The sequence below is a fragment of the Tiliqua scincoides genome, chromosome 2 (assembly GCF_035046505.1).
Source record: "Tiliqua scincoides isolate rTilSci1 chromosome 2, rTilSci1.hap2, whole genome shotgun sequence".
NCBI lineage: Eukaryota > Metazoa > Chordata > Lepidosauria > Squamata > Scincidae > Tiliqua > Tiliqua scincoides.
The window spans coordinates 152,834,661-152,861,982 of NC_089822.1; the positions used below are offsets into that span (position 1 = coordinate 152,834,661).

Below are 27,322 nucleotides of genomic sequence, written 5' to 3' on the forward strand. Positions count from 1 at the left end.
AAAGAGAGAGAGAACCTGTGGCTATCTTTTTCTTCTGGTAAAGATATTTCATAGCAGACACATGCTGAAGTGCCAGCCTAGGCCCTTTCCAAAGATGACTCAGATAGTGTACTTTTGTCTCTCAAACTGTGCTCCTGGCAGTCCTGGGGTTCCCTAAAGCCTCTTCAGGGGCTTCACAAGCACACCATAAGTAGCAGCAATCTACCCTCTGCCCAGTTTGCTCTGGCACTCTGGGACTTCCCAAGACCATACATGTGTTGGCAGGGCTCACCAAGACCCCTTTTAGGAGTGTAAAAGGCTCTAGTGAATGAAAGGTTTGAGAAACACTGATGTGTGTGTGTGTGTGTGTGTGTGTGTGTGTGTGTGTGTGTGTGTGTGTTTAAATATACTGTCTTTCTGGTCATTGGATTACTCCTTTGGCTTTACTCAAGGTGGTTTACACAGGCAAGCTTTTTTTCTAAACTCCTGAGGGGATTTACAATCACAAATAAGTTCTGTCTTTCAAGAACTACATTCCAGGTGGATCTCATCATGATCTGGTAAATGTTCTGGCTGTATACTGGCAAGGTATACCTATTCTTAAAATTTAAAAAAAAACCACATAAAAAAACAACAGACCAGGGTTAAACCAGAAATGACAGGAAAAGTACGAGCAATAGTCCTCAGGGGTTTGGTGTGCTCCTAGTGAAACAAAGTTGCCAAGTATGTGCCTGTGATTGGAGCAGCTGCAGTGCAAGGAGGACTGCTGAATTCCATCCTTAAGGGTTGTTTTTCCAACCAAAATTGCCCTTATTTTCCCCTGTAGGAGGCAATTTTGATCAGAAAAGCAGTTCAAGGGCAAGAGTTAAGCACAAGCACCCTACCTCCAATCAAATTTGAAGACCTCCTTCAAAAATGCTGTTAAAAATTATACAAACATTACTTGTGTGCCTTGTCTAGCTTGGCCCTCAGGTATTGCAGGTCAGGGTTGGGAATTTGATCCACCCCCAGCCCCCATAAGAAGTAATTCCAGTTGCTTTTGTTGTTTCTCTTTTTTCCATTAATAGAAAAGGAAGCCATCTTCAGAAAACTTCCTCATTCTCAACTTAAAAGACTAAGGGCCCAATCCTATCCAATTTTCCAGTGCTGGTGCAGCTGTGCGAATCGGGTGGGCACTGCATCCAGTGGGGGGGGGGCAGTCACAGAGGCCTCCTCAAGGTATGGGAACATTTGTTCTCTTACCTCGGGGCTGCATTGTGACTGCACTGGTGCTGGAGAGCTGGACAGGATTGGGCCCTGTATCTCTATGATGACAAGTGCCTTAACTGCTGACAGTTATTAATGCAAAGACAAGGAGAAGATAGCAACACTGCCTTATGGAATAGCACAGAGGCCTGCTTCATACACATGGTAAATTACTACACTTTTCATCATTCCATAGTGAGAGAAAGGATTAACATCCTTCATCACAATCTCGGAGGTCCTCCACCCACCCGCTTCCCAATGAGGATTTCAACTTCCTCATTTGGTTTGGTCAAAAAAATCAGATAACCCCAAGATTTAATTTCAGTCACTGACACACAAGCAAGTTATCAACATTTTATTAATGTCAACTACTGAAAATGTACAAGAGAGAGGGAGACAGAAAATAGCTCTGCCCCCATATGCAGCCCCAAAGCATGCCTCACCATGTATGAGAAAGATCTCAGACAAGTAATTTACTGGGCTTCACCACAAAGCATCCAGTCTGGCTGATATCAAGCACTTAAATATTCAGGAGTCTGAACTGCATGCTGGGTTCAAGGCAAGAGCCTCAGTGCCAGTGTGAATGAGAAGGAAGCACCAGTTGCGAACCCAACCACCACAGGGTACTGGGGTAAGGAGCTCTAACCGCAGTGATATTTCCATTTTACACATACTTTTGCGATGGGGGAACAAGCAGTTTTGCAGCCCCACTGATTTCTTGCTTAACCATGGACCCAGCCAATAGATATGCGCAAGGGGAGAGAGAGGGCAGTGTCTGCCACTAGGAAGCTCCATCCACCATTACAACTTTGGAAGATTCTAAATGTCTCTGCACCTCTCCAAATCAGGAGGAAAATGTAATGACCAGTCTGCAGTCATCTTCAAGCAAAGGGGAGGCCTCCAAGGGCATCTGGCCCTACTCCAGACAGCACTACAACTGACTGAAGAGTACTCTTGGATTCTGTCACTTTGAAGGCATTCTAAGTCAGGCAGGAAAGGACAGAATTAAAGATTGAAAAACTGATTTCTGACTGCCAGAGACAGAGGAATGCTCTGAAATATTGAGACTCCAAAAGAAGTTGAGCAGTGTGGACCTCCAGCTCCAATAGGTCAGAAACTGAAAGAAGGTAAAACCACACAGTGTTGCACATTGACTGGAATTAATGTAATCTGTTATTGGGAAGGCAATGTTAAAATCTCCCCCATGGGAGTGGGCCTGGGCTGATTAGATAGCAGCACCCTGGATCTTCCTCATGTGCCACGAAGGCAATGGAATCCAGGAGGTTTGTGACCGCAGGCCTTGTGAAGGTTGGCAGCAGCATCCTATCCCCCAGAAAATGCTGCAGCTTCAAAAGGGGAGGAGTCTGCTGCACTCTTCCCCTTGCTAGCTCTCATGGTCATCTTGGCCCAGCGAGCTTGAGTTCTGCTTAGCTGCTGCCTCTTCCCTCCTTTTCATAGCCTCCAACACAGCCAGTTCCTTTGCTTCTTTCTTCTGGTTCCGAGCTTCAAACTCCAGCCTGTAACGACCAAGAGATTCAGAAGTCCTTCAGCCACATTCTGTTCACTTCCACCATATGGTGCCTCACTCTGCACAAGCCAGCCACTGAAGGCCTCCTATGGCAGGTGCCTTCAATAACAACACACTCTCATAGATGCCTAGAAGCTTGTTCAGTGCTAGGAAATCATGACATTCGGGCAGGAGTAACCAGCGCTGTCTGGGAAAAGCCATGGCCTGGCAGCCTAAGTCCTGGATTCATCTGCACTTTTCCTTCATATAGCACAGACAGGAATAAATAGCACCAGGCACAATCTAACGTCACAATGGATTGCCTCAAACACAGGCTGGCCCTTGCCGAAAGAGACCCAACACACGATGTTCCAGCAAAAGACTTCTTACTGGTAGCCACATGTATTGGAGATAGGATGTGGTGTCAGCAGTGGCCCCTTTAAGGGTTAAGGCTTGGGCTTTTCAGTAGAGGTTGTGCTGCACAGCTGCAGCCACTAGAGGCAATGAGGTCCCTAATGTTATAAGGAGAACGTGATGCAGGAAGGGTTTGTGGGTTGTGGTAGAGAGAGAGTGGAGGAGGGAAAGGAGGCTTGCTTACTGAACAGACTGACTTTATGATTAACTGACCTACTGGGCTGCTAACTCACAAACTGACTTAGGGTTCTGCGTTTTGAACTGATCTTCTGGCTAACTGACTTACTGGCTATTGACTCACGGGCTGACCCATGACTCTGCTAACGAACCAACAGATTGACTAATGATGTACTGGACTTTCAAACTGATTATCTGGATCACTAACTAACGGACTACTCCAGGGGTATCACATAAGGCCTGGGGGCCAGATGCAGACCCCCAGAAGCTTTTTATCCAGCTCTCAGCTGCCAAGGTATTACAGCTGAAATGGCAGCCCACATGAAAATTGGGCTTTCCCAAATCTTAAAATATGATCAAGATTTGCGTACTTTCTCTTCTGTCATTTGCAGTTAATGCATTAGCTGCTTAATGTCACTTTCTGCTTAATGACATCACTTCCAGCCCTCAGCTGGAGCCCTGAATGCTATCTTTGGCCCTCTGTATAAAATGAGTTTGACACCCCTGGACTACTCAAACAGACTGCTGAGTGGTGGAAAGCTGAGGTGCTGCTGCTGTACCTGGAAGGACTGCTGCTTGGAGAGCTGGGACCCTGCAGACTTACAGGCAAGCCACCAACTGGTCTCCTACCTGCTGGTACTGGCAGATCTAGCTGGTCAAGGTGGGGGAATTAATTAGCCTTAAAGTGGACATAGGATCTGTAGGCAAAGCTCAGAACAAGGAGCTTGGCATAACACCACATTAACGTCACCCCTGATTACAATACAGAGGCAAAAGAAAGGATGGTCTCTCTAGTCTCTCTTCCGTTTCTGATCAAATTCAGTGCTCCAAGAAAAATTTGCCAATTCAGCTTAATTTTGCTTATTCAGATTTGCATTACTTATTCAGGTTACAATGTCTGCTTTCGCAGAATTCAGACTATCCCAGGCACTGTCAGAAGTTACGGTGTGAAGGAAGCAGAGATATTGTAGGTCAAAGGTTAATGTAGATCTGAAATTATTCAAAGCAAGAGTTGTGCAGGCCACTGAATCTCTGCTTCAGTGCCTACTTTTATTTATAAGCATTCAAATGACAACTTTTGACTTGTTTTCAAATCTGTCTCAAGCTTCCATTCCTTCTTTCTCCCTCTGGCGAATTCCAATTTAGCTGCTAATACTATTGGCTTGGTATAGGACCCCCAAAATTGCAGTAAGCGAGCTGGTAATATTGGCAAATTTATAGTACAGTAGTCTATTGTGCCAGACATGAAATGAACCAAAGTAATTGGTTTGGGTAAAGGTAAAGGGCAGCCAACCTGTTCTTTATTATTCTTTCCACTATCAGATCTGTAGTGAGATTGTTGCCACTATCCACCAGCCGGAAGATTCCACGTTTCTTGGGCTCCTGCAGATATGGAGAAAAGTGACCCTGATGAGAAATGTGGACTAGCATCCTTTAAGTTTAGAGGCATTCCCAATCCATTAGTAATGACACTCCTCAAAACAGAACTCAAAAGCCTCATGCCTGTATGTGCAGCAGCTGTGGAAAGAGCCAGCATCACAGTTATAGCTAAGAAAGAAGAGGAACTGTGCTTTCTCAACCCCACCACAATTAAAAGCTTTTGCATTTGGTCAATTAATGACAGGACAATCCCTACGAACTATGAAGACTAGACAGACTAACACCCTTGTCATCCAGCTGCCCACACATCCATTTCAAGGAACACCCTAGAAGGAACTTGGCTTATCCATCATGTGCTATCACCCAGGAGACAGTCAACCTCACAAGCAAGACCCCTCTTCTGAGAAAGTCTTCCCTTTCCCCCCAAAATGACAGCATTCTGTGTACAAAGAGGCTGACCCAGGAATTACTGTTTGTTTATTTAACTAATTTTTATCCTGCCCTCCCCCCCCCCCCACTTACATGGGTGCTCAAAGTGCTTAACAATAAGTCATCCTAAAAGCTGCATCAAAACAATTTTTTTTTAAATCAGAACATAAAACAAAGCCATCAGTGCCTCCCCTGCTATTAGTCAATGGATGGAACACCGTTTGACTTTATCAATTTTTGAATGAATGGCTTATAGACAACTACGATTGGATATATTTGTGGATATATTTGGAAGCATTTTCCAGACTTATATGTATAGTGTGTAAAATAGAGCAAGGTTGTTTTTAAATCACAGGGGCAAAGGACTTTGTTTTTAAATTGATTAGCTATAGTGCAATTTTTGCAATCCACTTGAGTTCTGAGAATGGAACCCTCATAAATAATGAGACTCACCCTGTATATTGAAGACCCATGACTGTCTAGTTCCCTCAAAGAACAACAGCCTTAACCAGAACCTTTTAGATCCCCACAAGGTTTAGCCCACATCTAGTTCAATTCACTCATCTGAAAAACCAGCCTATTGGAGCTGGGGGGGGCTCAGTAACTCAGCATGAGGGCTGTCAGTTGACAGACAGACCCCTCACTGCATGAAAGAGTGGTACCATGACCCTGACCTAATGTTACTGGTGGCAGTGGAACCTAACTCACATGTATGGCAATGGCATGCAGAATGCGTGAAGTCAACCTCAGGAATGGCAAAATTATAATGTATATGTGCAGTTTTGATGTGATCTCAGGGTAGGGAGAAACACAGGTTCCCAGAGGGGAAACGTGGTCATTCTCAGTGCTACCCTGGAGATCACCACAAACAATAGTAACACAGAAGCAAAGAAAGGGTTCCAGTAGTCCTCAGTCCTTACCTCATATGGGTCTGACCCATCCTTGTCTGGTACTACTTCAGTCATCCCGTGGCACACGAGATCCACCTTTGGAAAGTAAGCAAAAATCCACTGTCACTTTAGTTTGCAGACTCCCCTAGATTCTAACACTGTCCCCTATGAAAACCTCTGACATAGCAGATATACCTCAAGTAGAGATCTCCCATAGACACAACAGCCAGAAATTAAATATGATCAATACTACCATGATGGTACCAGAAGATCTGGTAGCTACTCATTAGCTTACCATCTTCTTCTTACCACTTGGATAGTTCCTGATACTATGGAACGTCATCCTATTTGTCCCCCCCATCTCTTCCCCTTCTCCCACTTTCAAACAGAGATCTGTGCACAAACTGCATACTAAGGAAAGCTTTTCAGAGAGTAAGAAGAGATAAACTGCTTTGTGAACTCTTTTTGTTGACAAGCAGGTAGAAAACAGCAGCAATAATTGCCCACGTTCATGTTTTTCCCTTATCTAGTATGGTCAACATTGCATAGGTTTCTGCAATGCGCCAAACAGTACCTGGAGAAAGCCACAACCGTTCCCAGAAGAACTGCTGCAATAGATATGAACGCATTTTGATGCAACTGCCTGAATACTGGATAGTACGTGTGAGGCAGCATCATCTCCCCACATCTGAAGCTGTTTGGAAACAAATTTTAGTTTGTCCAAACATTTCATTGTATTAATATAAGTGCATTTCTACATAAATGCTGAAACAGAGACGCCTGCGTTGGCTTGGTCATGTCGTGAGAATGGATGATGGCCGGATCCCAAAGGATCTCCTCTATGGAGAACTCGTGCAAGGAAAGCGCCCTACAGGTAGACCACAGCTGCGATACAAGGACATCTGCAAGAGGGATCTGAAGGCCTTAGGGATGGACCTCAACAAGTGGGAAACCCTGGCCTCTGAGCGGCCCGCTTGGAGGCAGGCTGTGCAGCATGGCCTTTCCCAGTTTGAAGAGACACTTTGCCAACAGTCTGAGGCTAAGAGGCAAAGAAGGAAGGCCCATAGCCAGGGAGACAGACCAGGGACAGACTGCACTTGCTCCCGGTGTGGAAGGGATTGTCACTCCCGGATTGGCCTTTTCAGCCACACTAGACGCTGTGCCAGAACCACCTTTCAGAGCGCGATACCATAGTCTTTCGAGACTGAAGGTTGCCAATACATATACATAAATGCACTCCAGTTTTTCTTTTTTGTGTCTTTTGAAAGCTTTTCATAGGAGAGAAAATTGCCCACACCAGAAGCTGCTTTCTCTGCCCACCCTTCTTTTGTTTCACATCAAGCCATGGCGATAGCAGATTAGGGCTATTACCTCAAATAAAGGCAGGGAGAATTCACTCCTATTGCTATATTGTAACAAAGGGTAGCACAGTACTTACACTGTCGTGAGGTCACTTGAGTAGCAAGTGATCTTGCCAATGTGCAAGCTCATAGATCCTATTAACAGCAGCTTTTTGAAACATATGTTTATACACAGAGACAGTATCTAACTGACAGACAGCACACACAACCAAAAGGCATGACTCACTCACCTTAAAATGATCCAGCAGATCAGCAGAGACTGCATAGGGAGCTCCAATCACCACCTCAGAAACATACTAAAGGGCGATAGACAGATGACAATCATGACTCTAGACACTCACACCTGCCAGTCCCCAGTCTAGTGAATTCTGAATATAAGGGACATGAAGAATATACTCGAGCATTGGGAAGTTCCACTTTGCCACACAAACCACAACATCTTGCACCCCTAGAAAGTCATAGTACTTAGCATAACACCAGTAAGACTTCAAGGAAGGGAGTTGGGCATTTGCATGGTCATCAACAACTACAAGGTCTAGAGAAAAAGGTAGCTGTGTCATCTTGCAGAAACCTGAGAAATTCTGATTGGGTTGTTTTAAAAAAATACTCCAATGGTTGGAGAGGAAAGTCTGCAAATACTTGGGCAACAACCAAGTCTTGCCCATTCATGAAGCTAATTGAGGCAGTCACGTTGGTGGCACTGATGAGGGATGTCCATCTCCACTGTTCCTATCAGAGGTGCGTTACTCTCCCCATTCTCCTCTCCCTTTTCAAATCTAGGAAATGGGATGAGGAGGAGCGGAAACAGCAGCAGCTGATGAGCTGATTCGGCAGACCACCTCAGGTGCTGGGGCACTTTAGGCCAGGATGGTCACTCCTTGGGTTATAAGAAGCAGATTCTGACCAAATACTCACTCTGCAAGCCAGAACACTGAGAGTTCGCTCATGTACATTCATGATGGGATAATTCTTGCCTTTGTAGAGATTCACCTCCTGTGGAAAGAGCACAGCAATCAGCACTGGCCCAAGGGAGATGCTCTCTTCTAACCTCCTCAGCTGGTCTCGGATGAAGAATTTTGTAATCCAGCCCCACCTCCCATGTGGCCAGATACAAGAGCACTGAGACCTACCTGGTCAAAGTGCAGCCCCACAATTATATAAGGGCGCTCTGCCAACTGGTGTACTTTTTCCAAGAAATCCACATGTCCGATATCTGAAGAATTTATTCATTAAGGAACAAAACCTATGGCTTAGTGTAAAGGAGATTTTTAATAAAGGTAAGATAAGGTCAACTTTTTGTTTCCCACAGACCCTATGCTTCTTTTCCTTAGAAATTGCTGTGAATTTGAGTTGAGTGTCAATGCACGCAGACATACAATATTGGGGCACTCCAACTGCCACAGAAATACACTCACCACACTATATACAGATGTATATAATTCCCTGTCCATGATTAAGCTCAGGAAAACCAGTTCTTGCCAGGCTGAGCAGAAATTAGACTACAGCATAGCACTTGATGGCTGGCATGTGGAATATCACAAGCCATCACCATCAAGAACCCAGTAATTTTGCAGCTCTTTGTAAATGAATTTTCCTTTTTGAAAAAAGTAATCAACAAATGTTAAATGGACACATGTTCCTGCTGCTGTGCTTGAAGATTTGAGGGAGAGGCAACACAAAGCATTCAAATAACTGATAAGTAAATCTTTTCAACTATAGTGAGGGTGAGGTAAAGCTGCAGAAGTACAATGAGTCCTGTTAAAAGATATGCCTTTACATACCTTTTACTGGCCATATCTCTTCCATAATAGTTCCAGTGATAGTAGTCCCAGACTCTCATTGGAAAGTAAACAGAGGGAGGCAATCCACCAGGGGGGCATGACATGGCTGGAGTGGGAAAGCCCAGCTCCCTTAAGGTAAGCCACTAGAGTCTGTAGCTCATACAAGAGTATTATATGCCACCTTTCCCCATATGACTGCCCTGAGCTAAACTAGCAATCTGAGCATAGCATTCTTGTTACACACTGTTTCACAGAGGAAATGAAAAGGGGTGCACTGAGTCCTTTATAAATTGGCAAATTGTTAAGAATCCTTGGCTCAGTGCACACAGGCACACCACTGCAGAAGAAACTGGAAAGAGGATTGCAGTAGCCCAAGCAACAGTTTGCTGTTTGGAAAGGTTATTAAAGTTAGCACTTAACAGCCAGACTGAGAACAACTGAAGCTCAACTGTACCCATTCACTGTAAACAGAAAGATTGCTTGAGAACTGGGGTACAGAAAGCCCCCTCATAGTCACAGGCTGTTTGAACCCACATTTCCCCACACAGACACCCATCCCCCCATTCCATGCATCCCAAAAGGAGTGGATCAAGGATACGAAAGAGGTCAAAGGCCCCAGCCACATAGATTATGGTGTCTCCTGGTTGTGGCTCCTTGCCAGATGCAAACTGAATGATCTTCTGGGATGTCTGCAGGAACTGAGAGACTCCAGTCCAGGGGCTGTGACCTTTTGGGTCCTAGAGAAAGGAGTAAAACTTCAGTTCTTGGACTGGACTGGCAAATGGTGCATAGGTAATGACTGTGGCTGAATGTACTGACACTAAACCACTTATATCATCTAACTAGTATACTTTTAAAGCAATTATAATTTATAAAAATATTCCCTTGGAATAAAACCACATAACCTCACTTGTTGCACTTTTCTCCTTGGTGAAAAAAATGAAATCTGTGAAAAAATAAAAACATTTACGAACACCTCTACTTATTGAAATATGTCTATTCGGGGTGACCAGATGTGATAACCACAAAAGAAGACAAGGCACCCCAAAATCTACAAGAAAAATGTAGGACATGACAAAATAAAAGCTAAAAACACTTGTACAGGTCCAACCTTGTTATACACTGATTTTTCATACATGGATATGACTCAACAGGAATGGCTACCGCAAATGAGAAGGAATGTGCTGATCCCGGGAGAAGGGGAAAATGCATCCCTTTCAAATCGCAGTTTAAAAAACTGCTTTTTACTGTTGTAAAGAGACAGCCATGCAAATGATTACAGGTATAACCTAATGATCCACAGATTGTGATGAGAAGTACCTTTTAAATTAAAGGAAAACAGTCTAACAATAGCCTCATTAATGTGGGAGAGGGCAGCTGGCTAACAATAAATCAATCATTCTCTCTCCAGGCACAAGGCAAACCCCTCCCTTCCCCCTGAGCAGAAGAAGCCTTGAAAGAAGGCTAAATGGCAGTGATCATCACTTCCATTCTTTCCTCCTCACTGTGGCTCCTGGTAAAGGGAGGGATTGATGCCTCCTAGTGAAGCCTAAGTGTGTGGTGGAGAGAGACTGATTGCCTCTGTATGCATTACAAACTGTTAGCAAGGCTGTTTTTAAATCATGGAGCAAAGGGACCTTTTAAATTGATTTGCTTTAGTGGGTTTTTTGCCTTCCATGTGAGTTCTGAGAACCCTTGTGAATAATGAGACTCAACCTGTATATGGATTTCATGTGGTTAATTTAAACACTATATTATTCATTAAATTTAAAACTATATTACATATATTAATTACAAGAAGGCTATGTGCTGCCTAATCACAGGGAAAAGGAGGACATTTAAGTTCTCTTCCAGGATACAAGGCTAAAAAAGAGGACATGTCCTGGAGAAAGAAGACATCTGGTCACCCTGTGTCTATTGGATTTTGCATACAATATATGCTAGCTTCTCTGCTGGAGGTTTTAAGTACTTTTAAAAAATTGTATAATATCTAATGGAAGATGAAGAGTGTTAACATCTTTGAAATATACTTATCATAGTACCAAAAAGAGAAGCTCTGCCACACACATCCTGACCTTCCTTCCCCAGTCCTTTCTATTGCTCCCACTCTATTCCGTTTTTATTGTTCTAACAATATGTAGTGTTAAAAATTCAAGAACTCTGAACTCAGTCACAAGCATAGTGCCAGTAAGCATTTTGAAATGTAAGATGGAGCTTGACTGCCACCATGTGACAAGACTGGATACTACTTCTATAACAAATTCAGTGAATAGCTCTTTTGTATGTCTGTTATAATCCAGGAGTAAGAATGGTGTTAAGAATGGAAGCTGCTAATAGAAAGTCATGCAGCTTCTCAAGGCACAATAACCTCCCACATAACTCCCTCTATTATATAAACAATAAAGAGGTCACATATTTAAGACATTCTAAATACCTCCAGACAACCTAAGTAGGAATTCTTGTGAAGTCTTGACAGGAATAGAACCCATTGTAGCAAACAAAAATAATCTCCTTAATCACTGAATAGCTCCAACTTCCAAACCAACAAATGTGTCTTTTTACAAATGCCTCTCAGAAATGTACCTTCTATGCATGTCTGCCACTGGACTGGGAGATGAGGCAGTGCTAGTTTATCTCACTTGCCCCTTTCATTTTTGTCATCTCCTAACTGAAGACTGCCCATGACAGCAGGCAGGGGCAGGGCGACAAAAAACATAGGGGAAAATGGGCAGAGAAGCTTTAGCTACCTCATCTCTCAATTCAGAGGCTGGTTTAAGGCACAGACAATCTCTCTGGACTGCAGCTTGGCATCCCTTAGGAGCCACTCCACCACAGCATCTTATTATGTAAACATGCTTAGGCTTGAACTCACTCCATTACTTGACACTCATTCAGACCTATCTATAACAGGCCTGTGTCTGAAATGACCCTCTGAGGTTTCTTACATACTCTGATTATGAACAATTTCTCTCCCACCCAGCTAGCCAGATTTGCTCTGGGTGTTACTGAGAAGGAACAACCACAACCTGCTACAGCAGCAGAGACCACACAGTGTCCAAGAAAACGGGCACCGACTTCAGCTGTGAGCACTGGAGCTGGTACTCACTTTTCCAAAGTTATCTGTGTGCTTCCGATAGTCCATGTCTTCATCCTGAGAGAGGAAGAGGACGTGTCAGTGGTGAAAGAGTCTCACAGAACTCTCTAATTCAGAACACAAACATGGGGAGCTCCGAGTCAAACAAGGCATAGCTGCCACAATTCAGATTTGCATATTGAACATTTTAGATTCACTTTCAGAAGATAAGATCTCAACTGGAACTGGCACAAATGTTCAATAGTGTTTGCCTTTAACCATACACACCAAGACTCACAGCCCTATCCTAATCAACTTTCCAACACTGATGCAGCTGTGCCAGCGTGGTGTGCACTCCATTCTGAGGTTGGTGGGCAGTCATGGAGGCCTCCTCAAAGTAAGGGAGCAATTGTTTCCTTAACCTTGGGGCTGCGTTGGTGCTGAAAAGTTGGTTAGTACTGGGCTGTCAAAGGATCAAATGCATTTATTTCACACTCTCAACTATAACCTCAAGATAAATCACACCAAAAAAAAATCATACTGCCCACCTGTGACAATGTTGCAGCCTGACACTACCACACACATACACCTGAACACCCCTAAACCAAGTGACTCCCCCCACTATTGTAGCCCACCCAATCTCCTATTCCCCTAACCAAAGCTGCCATCTGATGACTCACACAAAAAGCATTTTCCCTCCAAGTCCCTCTCTTCCATTCTCACCCACACAGTCCACAAGGTCTAAATACTAACAGATTATTTACATATTGCAAAGGCCATTTCATCAGACATATGCTTTTCTTGTTGCTTTTGGCACCTGCTGTCTACAAGCCTTCTGCCAAACAGTTGTAGCCCTGGCACAGACATTGGGATGAGTGGAGAGATTGCTGCCTTGCCCAGGAACAGCCTATAAAGCTCAGAATCATTACTGTAGCCCACCCAGAAAGCGATCTTGGATCAGATGCCCTGAGAGCCACAGAAAATCAATGTGGCCAGGAAGCCCCCTCTTCTGCCAACCTGCCAGATCTTCTGTCTGACTCACAATGTTGCTGTGGTGAGCCTTGGTCATGAGCAGCATACGGCCAACCAGATCTGTAGTGGAGACTCCCTGAGTACGTTTACATTCCCTGCAATAAGACAAGCTCAGTGTAAGACAGACGCTTTGGCAATGGCTATCCACAGCATCCTCACATTTGCATCTATTTTCTGCACTGAGAATATCCCTGAGAAAGTTCATAGTTGAAAGAGAACCAAGGACATGGGAAAGAACTCAGAAACCAGACAAGGGTCCGAAAGAGCCTGTTGCAGTTCAGTTAAGGAAACTGAGTGGGTTTGGGCCTGGCCAGGACTTGTATAAAATACCTGGAAGCCACAAGTATATATTCTGAGCCATTCAGAAGTGTGAGGTACAAATATAAAGAATACAGGTGGTGTCTTAGCAATGGCCCACAATTCTGACACAGACACAAATGCCAAGCAGAGCAACATTACTTATAAGGAGGCCTTTACCTGTATCTCTCAGCATTTTTCACTTCCTCGTAAGTGTCTTTGCCATCCACAGTAAGTGTGATGTCATCTGTAAAGAAAAAAAGTATCAGATTACTACAGATAATGGTCTGGGAAGCCTGACTGGCAGAAGCCTACAGACACTGGTCTGTAGTTATGGTTACCCGGTGTATAAGCAGACAGACCTACTCTCTCTAAATCTGGGGGGATTTAGCAGCCCTTTCCAGCTGAGGATAAGCACAACACTGTAATACTTAAACCAAGCAGCATTTTGGGTGGGCCCTTGGCCTAGAGAGCAGCTGGGCAACTTGAGTGCGATTCTGCAAACGTCTTGGCTCTATTTCTAGCAACAGGCATCCTATTACCTATCAATATATATACAATACATCCTATTACCTATCTTGTTATACGTTGTGGAAGTGATGAAGTACCGGGAGGAAAATGTATGGGGTACAAGCCATGATGTGTATGCGCAACCTCCTGATTTTAGAAATGGGTTATGTCAGAATGCCAGATGCAAGGGAGGGCACCAGGATGAGGTCTCTTGTTATCTGGTGTGCTCCCTGGGGCATTTGGTGGGCCGCTGTGAGATACAGGAAGCTGGACTAGATGGGCCTATGGCCTGATCCAGTGGGGCTGTTCTTATGTTCTTATGTTAAAATGAACAGGAGACTTACTGGCAAAGAGGTGATCACCCCTAGGAAATATATATTTTATCCCCAAAACCACTGCTGAGCCCATCTATCCACATAGACACATTACAAAAAGCTGGGATACTCACTCCCATGTACACAGAAGTCACAGTTGTATTTATCTAGAGTTTCTAGTGTTGTGACATAGGGAGCTCCTGGCACAATCTCATCCACCCACTTGATAGCCTTCACCATTTTGTATCTTTCCTCCTGAGTGAAGACAGGAGGACCTTTATGCTTGGAGATCTCTTCTGAGAAAAAAAGAGAAAACATTGATTAAAATCACGTCTGTGCATCTAAAACAGTCAAAGGAGCAAAATGGAGTAATGTCCTTACCATCAGTGTGGACTCCCACAATAAGATAATCACCCATTCCACGGGCCTGGCGCAGCTGGTTGGAGTGCCCATAATGCACCATGTCATAGCTATTTTAAAAAAAGACAAAGAGGGCTTGTATGAAGGACTAGGCCTGGTACTGGCTGTTGTCCTATGATTCTCTTCCTATATCATGCCTTGAACGTCAAACACATCATAACCAGGATCAGGTATCTATACAGCTTCCCAATGTGCACTAGTTATTGACTAAGCAGTTTGCACAAAGTAGTAAAAGATGATTTTATTCCTGGTTACATTATGTGCACTTAACAACTGCTGCCTGTCTGCTAAATGGAGTTATTCCTATCCTCCTTCAGCCCAGATTTTGCTCACTCTCACATAATCTTCATCAAAACAGAAACGAATTCTTCCATCTTCTCGAGTTTTACCCAGAGTCTGTCCCTATCAAAAGAGTCAAAGGTAGACTTTGAATCCAGGAATGCCACATAGGGTCGAGTTTTCTTTTGAGTCACCTGTTTGAAAATTAAATGGGACAATATCACACAGTGGTCAACTGTGGACTTGTTTGGTCTGAAACCTGCTTACTCTGGACCTATGATGTTATAATCAGATACCCAGGAAGAAAGTTTCCTCAATAAGTGGGATGCGTACATTTTCCCTGCAACATCCAAAAGGCTTATCAGCCTGTAGCTAGAGGGAAGGTTCTTATTTCCTTTTTTGAAAATAGGGACCAAGATTGATCTAGTCCAGGATTCTGGAATTACTCCAAATTTATCAATTCTTATGAACAGTTCTGCGATAACTGGGGCCCATCAGTCTGGCGCTGCTTTATAGATGTCTGAGCAAATTGCATTTGGGCCAGCTGCTTTTCTCTGTTTTAGCTGGTTAATAATTGAAATGACCTCGTCCACTGAGACAGCAGGCCAATCTGGGAGGTCTGGCGGTATGGATGCCTGAACAACAGAAGTCAATTTGGATTCATCAAAATAAATTGATTTAAAGTGTGATTCCCACAGTTTATCAGGGATTGTGGTAATACCAATTGACTCTTTATGAAAACAACATGATATAATTTGCCAAAAACAAGATGGAACTGGACAAAAGATGATTAGAATTAATTTGTGTCCTCCACCTAAACACTTCATGTCAAGTGAAATTATCTCCACTAGGTGACCTTTCGGCTCCAATCCCGATCAACAAAGGGGTCAAACAGGGTTGTGTGCTGGCACCCATTTTGTTCATCCTTTTCATCAATGATTTGGCCCCGTTCTTAACAAAGTTTGACACGGATTGTCCCAAACTGGGATTGGTGGACGTCCCTTTACTTTTATATGCTGACGACATGGCTCTGATCTCACGTACCAAAATAGGCTTACGAAGACTGGTCAAAGCCTGCATTGAATATTTTACAATAAATGCTTTGCAGTTAAATTATGAAAAGTCTAAAATTATGGTATTTGGGAACTCATGGAAACCACAATCTTGGCTTTTCAGTGGAAAATTAATACAGCAGGTCAAGGAAATCCAGTACCTTGCTCTTCGGTTTCATTACAAGCATTCCTGGTCCTCTCATTGGTCGATTGCAACTAATTCATCCAAACCAGTGGTTCAAGTCATAACTCGCTTTTTCTTCTCCTGGGGCAACTGGCTTGTACCAGCTGCTTTACAAGCTTTCAATGCTAAAGTCATACCACAAATGTTATATGGCATCCCAGTACGGATGCTGGCATTAAATAACACAATTGAAAGGGTTCAATCTAAATTTCTTTATAAAATTCTCGGCTTACTGCATTGCGTTTCCTTTGCAGCACTCTGCCTGGAATCAGGTCAACATAGACTGGAGTTACATGTGTGGTCCAATTTTTTAAAATACTGGACCAAAGACTTTTTCAGGGCTGATCATGATTTGCTGCTAAAGGGGCTGTTGACTGATTCAACGTTAACTCCTTGCCTAGTACTGTTTTATAAAAAAAACTCAACAGATGGACCTTGAGGCTGATCTACAAGGGGCCCCCTCTCCTGAGGTTATCACCAGGTTTTTGACAACCAGACTATATGATACAGAAAGGCAAGAGATTTTAGGCGCAGCAAGGAAAAAATGTTCCCCTTTGAATTTTCAACTTAAAATTAAAACTGGTCAACAACCAAAATATCTGTCCCTCCTAATGAACTCACTGGAGAGAAGGGCCTTTACCTTGGCTTGTTGTAATGTGACCCCCTCTAATGACTTACTTGGCAGATTCAGAAACGCCTCCTGGGAAGATCGTTTATGTAGCTGCAATTTAGTCTAAGTAGAATCAGCCATACACATTATGTTGCGCTGTCCCAGATATCAAGTGCTAAGACAGCAATTTCACTCTCCCTTGCTCAGTACTAAAACACGGCATTTTGAGAACACTATAATTCAATTCCTTCTGGCAGGTGATGTTGAGCATACACCCCTCTCAGTCGCACAGTTCTTAAATTTGAGTAATTTGAATCGAGCCAAGCTTTCTGTACCAAGCAACCACTGAGTAGATTACATCTTGGCAATGTCTGTAGAGTAACTGATTGTTTTCTGTCTTTTAAATAATTCATGTGTGTATGTATAATGTAATGTATGTTTGTATCTGTGTGTACACGTAGGTGTGCACATATACATATATTTGTGTACTGCTTAGGTTTCTATTCTCTCTATGGCTTCTTTACAGAGTCTTCACCCATCAAATGTTTATGCCAAATAAAGGTGTTGTTGTTGTTGTTGTTGTAATTCTTCCATAAGCCTGATATGGAATGCTAGGGATAGGCCAACAAAAATGCACAGATTTTTATCCTGAAGGCAATCCAAAACAGAAAGTCCCAACATGTGGTTATAGGCAGAGGGTTAGACTAGATGACCTTGTAGGCCTCTTCCATGATTCTATGAACATATTTTGAAATTGAAAAGCATTTCGTCAGAGGATAACTAAAATTATTTTATATTGCAATGGTTGTGGAAATTCCATTCACCCTGCAGGACAGAATAGTATGTGCATGTATTAACTTAAATTCCCCAAAGGGAAAACAGGGTTGGTTACATAGTTTTCTGCTATACTCATTGTCGGAGACCAGGAGAAGGCAGACTGATCAAGGGTAGTAGTTTCTAGTGGTTAGCACTCAATCACACCTTCCTGCTCTCTGCTTTCCCATTTTACTGGAACAGCAGCTGAACAGGACGGGACGGGATGAGAGGATGTGGTAATTCTATTCACTACCATCATCCCAGGTTAAAAGAGACCAGGCAGAAGGGGGCCATCTGGGGAAACCTCTTTGCCTCAAAGATTCTTATTTAAAATCAACCTCAGTAGCACCACAAGCAATCAGATGTGACAACCCACTGAATTACCCATAAACATGAACTAAGTAGGCAAAGAGTAAAAATGTAAATACCGGTAGTTTATTAAAGTAACACGCTATTAAGTTTTTATATGGCTTACACAACTGTTCTTGGTGTGCTGTTACTACTATAAGTCCCAAACTATAGAACAGTGCATGCGTAACATTGATGGCCACTGCAAAGTAGCCTTTGGACCAGGAGATTTGCAGTAGTGAAGCAGCAGCAGGAGAATGCTTTCCCCAAGGGGTTTTCCCCTGAAGCTCCTCTTCCTTCCCAGCAGCCTTTTGCTTTGCAGGAATCCAAACATGCGACTGTGAGCTAAACATGATCTAAAAACATGACGGGAGTACAGAACAATTTCGGTATCCTTGGTTCCATTCCAGAATGCCCAAGGATACTGAAATCTATGGATACCGGGCTCCACTTCAACAGCATTTTAAAAACAAAAAAGCACCAAAATTGTTTTTCCTATCTTCGCACTATAAACCATGCTGTTTCCTAGTCTCCAGTGCTATTTTTAGGCTTGAAAGACCTACTTCCAGGTCTCTTGGAGGTTCCTGTCTCCTTCTAGCATTGCCCCAGAATGCATCACAATACTGCACAGCTTGACTGCACGAAGGTAGGAAAAGCAGTTCTGGTGCTTTAAAAATGTATTTTAAAATGCTTTTAAAGTGGAAAACGGTATGCACAGGCATCCGCGGTGAGTTAAATCCATGGATGCTGGACCTGGGGACAACAAGGTCACAATGCAAATGTAATGGGGAAAGAGTTTCAAGGAAAATAAAAATGAGCAAAGGTGACATTAAACACCTCCTCACTGCTTCTCCATTGCAGATTACTCTGTCACAAAGACACTGCAAGAGAGATGCAGTGCTAGCCATTATGGCTAACTCTCACAACATATTGTGAGAGATAAATGTGTGTATGACGTATACATACATAATTGCTGGACAGGATATCTGGTTTACTACACTAGGGCTGCAATCCTAACCATGCTTACCTGGAAGTAAGCCCCATTGCCTATAATGGAACTTACTTCAGAGTAGACATGCTTAGGATTGTGCTGTAAGTTCCCTGTTGGTGCTGTAAGTTCCCATACTGGTGTGGTTCGGAAGGTCTGTACAGAAATGGAAACATATGTCGCTTGAGACATCTAGCTCTTGCTGGCTCAGTGCTACTGCACCTGCGCAAAACCACCACTAAAAGAACTACTGTGCCTATGCACAAGTACCAATGCAGCTATTCTTAACTTGGACATCCATAACTCAGGGAGCTAATGCAGGTCGTATCCATTGGTATTCCTCAGAACTCATGTGCTTGATCTCCAAGTCCTCATAATGATTACTCCAGGGATGAAGGGAGGCCAAATCCTCTTTTCATCACTGAAGTGATACGAGGGGGAGGATGGGGCTCAGTAAAGGAAGCTTTCTCTGAGTCCAGTCCTCCTTCAAAGGCCAATTCATTGTCCTCTCCTCCACAGTTACTTCAAGGTTTGCATACAGTATTTTACTCATGAAAAAAAAAATCATTTTTTTGATTGATTGATATAAATGACCAACATTTACATCATAGTTATTGTGGTGTTTTAAGAGTGTGCCCAGCAGATACATTCTTCACACTCAAATACCTTGTGGCTATATACAAAACTAAGCACCTTTTGTGGTTTTCCACTGCTATATGAGGGAGCCTCTCTCTTGCCAATAAGAAATTACTATAAGAAGGAGAATAGTCAAAGACAGAGCACAGGTGTTCTGAGGAGGCTGCTTCTAGGCCAGCAGGAAGGTACCTTATTTTTCTAAAATGAAATGAGAACGCCTAGAAAGTTTGTGTTTCAATCCAGGAGAAATACATTCAAGCTTAAAAAGGCAGGGGCACGAGAGCAGAAGTTATGTCAAAATGAGTCACAAATTACCAAGGAAGAGAACTCTGATTCTGTCCCAGAATGCAGCGATTTCATGAGACTCAAAGCAACCCATTACACAGGCCAACACACATTTTGCTTCCTTAAACACCAATTCCTGGGTATATTTGGGGTGCTGATTCCAAAAATGGCATCCGTTTGGCCCTATCACATCTAATTTTGGAGATATAGTATTCACTCTTTAGTGAATGGTTCAAGCAGCTTCCTCATGAAGATAGGGCCAAACGGATGCCATTTTTGGAATCAGCACCCCAAATTCATATCAAACCACCATAAATTTGGGAAAAACTTTTCTGACCCTCAATTTTGTAGGCCTGTGTTATTAATGGGGTGCTCAGTTGTTATACTTCAGCTCAGAATGGGCCTTTGTGCCAGTATCTGATTACCTTTCAGCACCCACATGACCACAGATCTAGTTACCAGGACACCAGGAAGAGTTCTCAGTGCCATTCCCACCAGTGATGTATAGTGAGGTCCAGGGCTGAGGAGACATAGTGCACATCACAAAGTCCCAGCTCCTGCACAATCCCAGAAGTGGCTGTGCAATCACAGTAGAGGCTGAGCTGCTGCTGCAAGCTCTAGGGCGCAATCCTAACCAACTTTCCAGCGCTGACCTAGCTGCAATGCAGACCCAAGGTAAGGTAACAAACATGTCCTTACCTTGAGGGGGCCTCTTTGACTACCTCTCCACTGTAAGGTGCAGTGCACGCCTCATTGGCACACCAGTGTCAGTGCTGGAAAGTTGGTTAGGATTGCACCCTTAGGCTGCAATCCTAACCACACTTTCCTGAGAGTAAGCCCCAGTGAACAAAATAGGACTTACTTCTGAGTAGACCTGGTTAGGATTGTGCCCTATGTCTCTCAAAGAGCTTCGGACAGTCTCTCCAAGAGATTAGAGATTGTGGCAGTGGCAGCTAAGCCTCAGCTGAGATCATGCAGTCACTCAGAAACTAGGTGAAGAGCATGTGCAATTATGAGAGGGGTGCTAAGCTGACTCTGCCCCCCCTGCCCACATGTCCCTGGTTCTCTTGTCCCAATAACCCACATCGGAGTCAGGAAAAGGTTATTTTAGAAGCAGTTTGTGAACTTCAAGACACACAGAAACCTCATGCAAGAAGCTGAAATTGTTACGCTCCACTGTTATAAAATAATTTCATGGTAACATGAGCTCTTTGCTCAGCCCCTGCAACTATTTCCAGGCTATGCTGAAAGATAAGGGCTTCCTTCAAGGCTCAGGATCTTCCTTTCAACAGGACATGCTGTTCCTTTATGGAATTTAGCCTCAGGACTGACTGTCCTTACTCAAGTTCTTAAATGCTGGGATAGTACTAACAAGGCACTGAGACTATTAATGAAAAGTGACCTCGTCTACTAGGCACCACACCAAATCAAATTCCATACACGCTCTTCCTGCTGCACAGTGCATGCAAGAAATTTCGAGTCCAGTTTTTACAGCACATTAACTAGCCATTTTCAACCACTGTGCCATGGCACACTGGTGTGCCACAAGTGGTCCACAGGTGTGCCACAGGAATTTGAGGGTAGGTCATTTATTAATAGGGCCAGTGGGAGATGTGAGCCCCCATTTGCAGCATGGTGTGCCTTGTCAATTGACAAAAACCTGGTGGTGTGCCTTGACCATTTTAGTGCCTTATCAGTGTGCCATGAGATGAAAAAGGTTGAAAATCACTGAACTACACTGTGACAATTGAACTCTGTGCCAGATAGCAAGAAAGTCTGCAACTAACAGGACTGCATATATGAGTACCAAAAATGAAGTAGTGAATACCAAAACCATATACTTAAATGGTTCATGTTGACAAGCACCATGTTCTGAATGAGCCCTTTGTCTGCTTGTACAATAGATACTTTATTAAAAGTTGTGAAGAAACGTCAAAATAGTTCAGTTGTTTAGCTGGATACTGGAAGATACCAAGCACGGAAGAGGAAGAAAGTGGAGCGACAGCTGAAAGGTTGTACCTGGATTTGAATGTGAGAGACCAGCATATGCTAGAATTTAAGGGCCAAATGAGACAGGACAGGGAGATCCATGTGTGTGTGTGTAAATTTTTTTTTTTTTTGGTAAAAAGCAGTCATGCGCCAAGTGCGGGGGGGGGGGGGAATTGGCTTGTGGGCACAGTATTGGAGAAGCGTTAGCCCTTGCCAGGCCATTTTCCCAATTTAAATTGCCCCAAAAGCTATTCACCACAGAGGAGAGACAGGTAGGCAAACTAACTACAGGTATAATACAGCAACTTGGGGGATTTAAATTGAGAAATGGCACAAGAGAAAAAGGATTTGTTTGTTTAGAACAGTGTTTCTCAAACTGTGGATCAGGACCCACGAGGTGGGTTGCAAGCCAATTTCAGGTGGGTACCCATTCATTTCTACTATATTAGACCTGATGCTACCATAACATGTGACTGCATTTGGGGAAATGTTACAGACCTGTACTTTTAACAGACTACTATGTATATGCTTTTAACAATGATAGTAAATAGGACTTACTTCTGGGCAAGTGTAGGTAGGATTGCAGCCTAGGAAAGTTAAAAATTTCCCTGCTCGATGATGTCATTTCCGGTCATGACATCACCTCCGGTGGGTCCCGACAAGATCCTTTTTCTAAAATGTGGGTCCCAATGCTATATGTGTGAGAACCACTGGTTTAGAATATTTAAATACTGCCTTCCAAGAAAAAGTTCTACGAATCAGTCGAACAGTTCTGTTAAACATTACAAAATCCTAGGACATCTTAACTCTAACATTTTCTCTACAGTTTCGTGTGTACTGTATCTTGAACAAGGTTGTTCCTTTTGTCTTGTAGGCTGCTTTGGACAGACAGTATCAGCGATTCCTGGCTCTCAGGAGTCGGACAACCCAATCCTAAACACCAGTGGCGGCAAGAGGGGCAGCCCTCGGAGTTTCCTTGGGGTAAGGGAACATTTACTCCCTTACCCTGGGTAGAACGCAGCTGGCAGCAACGGGTCTCTTTGGAGTGCCGCAGCTATTTTGCTGGCACAGAACCGAGGAGGCTTGTTTCGGGCTTTCCAGCTAGGGAGGGGGCATAAGATTTGGCAGCAGGGTCTGTCGCTATCCTCATCCCTGGGCCCAATCCTCCCATCAGTCCACCCTCCCCCCTAGTTCTGCCCCCTCCCTGCTTCTCCTCACCCTCCATTTGTCCAGAAAAGCCTCACCACCCGCCAGTGGGAGAACTTACTGCCAGAGTTGCTCCAGAGTCATCTTCTCGATGCTGAGGCCCAGCACTGGCCCAACAGGCTTACTGCTGGTGCAGGGGTGCATTATGGCATTTTTGTGATGGCGACTGCTGGCACAGTATAGCAGCCGCCAGCACTACCCCAGAATAGGATCGGGCCCTCAGTATAAGAGGCTACTGGAGGGCTGAAGGCACAATCAGTGATGAAAGGCCCTGGCTCTTTTGTTGCCTCACTAGGTCTGCAGTGGTCATAAGAAAACAACACCCCTTGCCTTGGAATTATTACTGAGCACTAGGCCCATATAGCACACAATGTTAATACCCAAAAGGGACCTTAATAAGGGTGAGTTATATGTTGCAAGACCAGAAATGCCAATGCAAAAGTGCCTAAACATTACTTCCTGAAGCAGTAGGTTTGTAGCACTCACATCTTCCTTACCCATTTACAATTCTGTTGATAGGTGTAGGTAAATATCATTCTGTCCCATTAAACTCAGCCCATGACAATAAGGGATAATTCAGGCCACAGGGGAGTCTCACAGATAGCAGCTAACAAATATTACTGGAGCCAAGCACTCCTCACCTAGGAGTTGAGTCTTCCCCTCCTTCAGCTCCAGCCTGCATCAGGGCTCCCACGCTTGTTTTTTATGCATCATCTACTTTGGCCCAATGGCTTCCTGCTATGTATTCTGGCCCCATGCTTATATCCCTGTGAACTATCCTATGCTGATCTTTGCAGAATGAACAGATTGTTTTACTGTTCCCATGTTTACCGTTATGATTCTTAACACACGTACTCTAGCCATATGACTTATGCCTTGGAACGGCACTTCACAGCTCACAGTTCATGACCTTAGCTATTTCTCTTGCAATAAGGTTCAAGAGAGTCAATATTACGACAACCATTTGGCTCCTGGATCTTTTCCTTTTCCTTCACTCCAAAAGTCAAAGCGATTCAAAGCCTCCTGTCATTTCCAGAAAATGCTACCTGTTGCTTCTTCAGAACAGCTGCAGAAACTAACACTTTAAGATATATACACATTAAAATAATTGTTTGCTCATATTAATGAATTTTTTAAAAAATGGGTGGGTAAGAGAGAAGGAATAGTAACTGGAGAACTAAGATCTGCAATGAAAATCTTGATGGTGACCTAACTAGTTGCAGGAATGGGAAAAAAAGGCAGTCAGTGATTCAAAATGAAAGCTAGTAAGGAGTGGCAACAGGTTGCCCAGTCACCAAACAGGTCACTCAACACTCCTCTACAAAGAATGAAACATCAGCACTGAAAACTATACCTGCAATGACTGCACTGCAACAGTTTCTGAAACTGGAAAAATATTATTATTATTATTAACAGTATTTATATACCGCTTTTCAACTAAAAGTTCACAAAGCGGTTTACAATAGGCATCACATATGGACACTTAAAACTGAACAGCAACAATGAGAAAACAGGAATGAACTCATTTGGAAGTGACATTGTCTGGATTCTCTGCAGCAGGTATAACTAAATGTCAATTCTAAAGAAAATAGCTAACATGGAAGCAACCCTGGGTTCCTATCCCATCTCAATCATACTTTGCTGAGTGACTTCAGACCAGTCACTCTCTCTCAGCCACAGCAATCTCAAACATTATTTTAAGGGGAAAAAAGTGAGATAACCCCTTTGTACAGTGCCCTGAGATTGTTGGAAGATAAACAGGATACAAATTTGGTAATGAAAGAGACTGATATGACTTTGGGCACAATCCCGACCAGGTCTACTCAGAAGTAAGTCCTATTTTGTTCAATGGGGCCTACTCTCAGGAGAGTGTGGTTAGGATTGCAGCCTCAGTCTTCTAGTTTCTATCCCCATACCTTACACCCAAGCAGAAGCCAAATGCTGTCCAGGAACAGCAAAACAACGAGACTCTACCCACAGGCTTACTGTTTGGAAGCCAGACAGAGAAGGGAAAGGGAGATACAAAAGGGATTGTGTAAACAAGTCTACTCCAGAACCCTCCTGCAGTACCAGGTGGGCATGTAAACACAAATACTAAAAATCTTGGACAAAAGTTCATGTCATTGACTCCCCATGTCTAATGAAGAACAGAGGTAACAGGGTCAACGAGCCATTTGTGCAAAGTGGAGAACCCCAGAGAAGCATGCCTTCATATCACTTCCTGCAAAGGTTCATTTGCGTCACAAAAATTCTCCTTGCCCATACAATCATGGGTAATTGGGCCAGGCAAACATCATTCAGGTCTATTAAACTTAAACCATGACTATAAAGGGCCAATCTAGGTCACAGGGGATCCTCGCTGCCATGAGCAAATATGACTCTGCGACATCAGAACACCCACTTCAAACTAAGGTGAATCCAGGATCCAGGACAGTGTCACAATGGATGCTTACAGCTTATAAGCTCCAAAGTCCTTCCTACATAACACTGTTCCCTAACATTCTGTTCCTTCCCATGGGATGATTTGTTTTATCAGAACATATGGACATGCCTGCCTTCAGAGCCAAGCCAATCAGCAAGGGAAGAGATATCTACAGATCAGATTGTCACATAGGTGCCAACCTATCACTGGAACCACTGCCAAGAGGCTGCCTTTGGGACTGGTCCATCTCTGGAGGGAGAACCAAAGCCAGAAGCTCAGCTAACGCAAGCTCCTCATCTAATCTCTTTTGCCCACACAAAGCTCGTGTCCATTGCTATTACCAAGTCTGTGCTAGCAGGAGATCCTGTAGAATCTGAAACCTCGGAGATAACACAAAGACAGGAAGATACTGTACCCTAAAAGTCCTGCCATAGAAGGACAGAACATAAGAAAAGCCCAGCTGGAACAGGGAAAAAGCCCATCTAGTCCAGCCTCCTGTATCTCACAGTGGCCCACTACATACCTTAGGGAGCACACAAGAGACCTGCATCCTGGTGCCCTCTCTTGCACCTGGCATTCTGAGGTAGCCTACTTCTAAAGCCAGGAGGTGGCACATCCCCATCACGGCATGTAACCCGTGATGGACTTTTCCTCCAGAAATTCCAGTCCCCCTTTAGAGGTATCCAGGTCAGATACCTTCGCCACATCCTGTGGCAGGGAGTTCCACAGACCAACCACGCACTGGGTAAAGAATTATTTTCTGGAGCCTGTCCCAACCCTCCCAGTGGACGCCCCCGGTTCTGGTGTTGTGTGAGAGGGAACAGAAGATCCCTCTGTGCACCCCCTGCGTAATGAGGAATGGACGGGGCCTGTCCTATCCAGGGCGGCAGCAGTCACAGCCTGTAGCTCTGCCAGCGGCAGGCTTGCAAGCAGCAGGGCGAGGGAACCACGCTGACTCCTCAGCGAGCCCACCGAGGTCAACGGAGCCAGTGGAGCCCCGTGAGAGTGCAGAGGCTGGCAGCAGCCTTCTCCTCTCCCTCGGCGCCCCCTGCTCGCCCGGATCTCGCTGGGGAGAGCAGAGCAGCTGCACGCGAGGGCCCCGCTCTCCCCGGACAGGCTCTGCTGAGGAAGGGAGCCGCTTCTGGGCACAGTGACTGGTGGCGGGGGGGGGGGGGAAGGGGAGACCGCCAGCCTCTCACTGACAGGACAGGACAGGAGTCCAGAGGAAAGCCGAAGCAGCGCGTGCGTCGCCATAGGAACGCGGGGCACACGGCGGCTGGTGAGGGGGGAAGCAGGGATGCGGTTGCCATAGAGATGTCGGGGGAAGCGTCCGACCCGGCTGCGGGCTCCGTCTCCATGGCAACGGCTGACGTGCCCCCCGCCCCCACGCACTCACCATCCGTCGCACCAGACCCGCACCGGCCGGCAGGCGGCAGCGGCGGCGCTTCTGGAAGGAGAGGCGGCCCCGGCAGCTCCGTTCCGCATCATCTCTGGCGAGTGAGCGCCGCGCTCACCCTCGCGCTGTCACTCGCCGGCACCGGCCCTCGTCAGCTGATCAAGGGGCGAGCTGAAGCCGCCCAGGGTGCAGCCATAGCCAGCGGCCTCACGTGACCACCAGCGGCCGCCCCCTCCCAACTTCGCTTATGCCCCGCCCTCTTTCGCTCCGGGCAGCAGCTCGGTGTTCTACGCCCCGCCCTT

General features: G+C 44.5%; 1 protein-coding gene across 1 annotated transcript; it reads right to left on the reverse strand.

The window, feature by feature from the left end:
• Window positions 1–1,564: 1,564 nt before the first annotated feature.
• Window positions 1,565–27,205, reverse strand: PCYT2 (phosphate cytidylyltransferase 2, ethanolamine). The gene is made up of 13 exons (XM_066614769.1): window positions 27,021–27,205; window positions 14,771–14,859; window positions 14,524–14,685; window positions 13,746–13,812; window positions 13,279–13,363; window positions 12,270–12,314; window positions 9,762–9,900; window positions 8,513–8,595; window positions 8,298–8,375; window positions 7,613–7,678; window positions 6,052–6,117; window positions 4,617–4,705; window positions 1,565–2,741 (listed from the first exon to the last, which is right to left on the reverse strand). Exons 1-13 carry the CDS (start codon window positions 27,110–27,112, stop codon window positions 2,609–2,611), a joined length of 1,194 nt encoding a protein of 397 aa, XP_066470866.1. The 5' UTR covers window positions 27,113–27,205; the 3' UTR covers window positions 1,565–2,608.
• Between the last annotated feature and the right edge of the window lie 117 nt (window positions 27,206–27,322).

Bases quoted from the DNA above. Each gene is read 5' to 3' on its own strand.
- PCYT2 (XM_066614769.1), bottom strand. From the start codon at position 27,112: ATGATGCGGAACGGAGCTGCCGGGGCCGCCTCTCCTTCCAGAAGCGCC. The intron at 12,315-13,278 runs GTGAGTCAGACA...TTCCTCTCTCAG, and splicing joins AGGCTCACCACAGCAACATT to GATGAAGACATGGACTATCG. The intron at 8,596-9,761 runs GTATCCTTGATC...TAAATTCTTCAG, and splicing joins TGGGGCCTTTGACCTCTTTC to ATATCGGACATGTGGATTTC.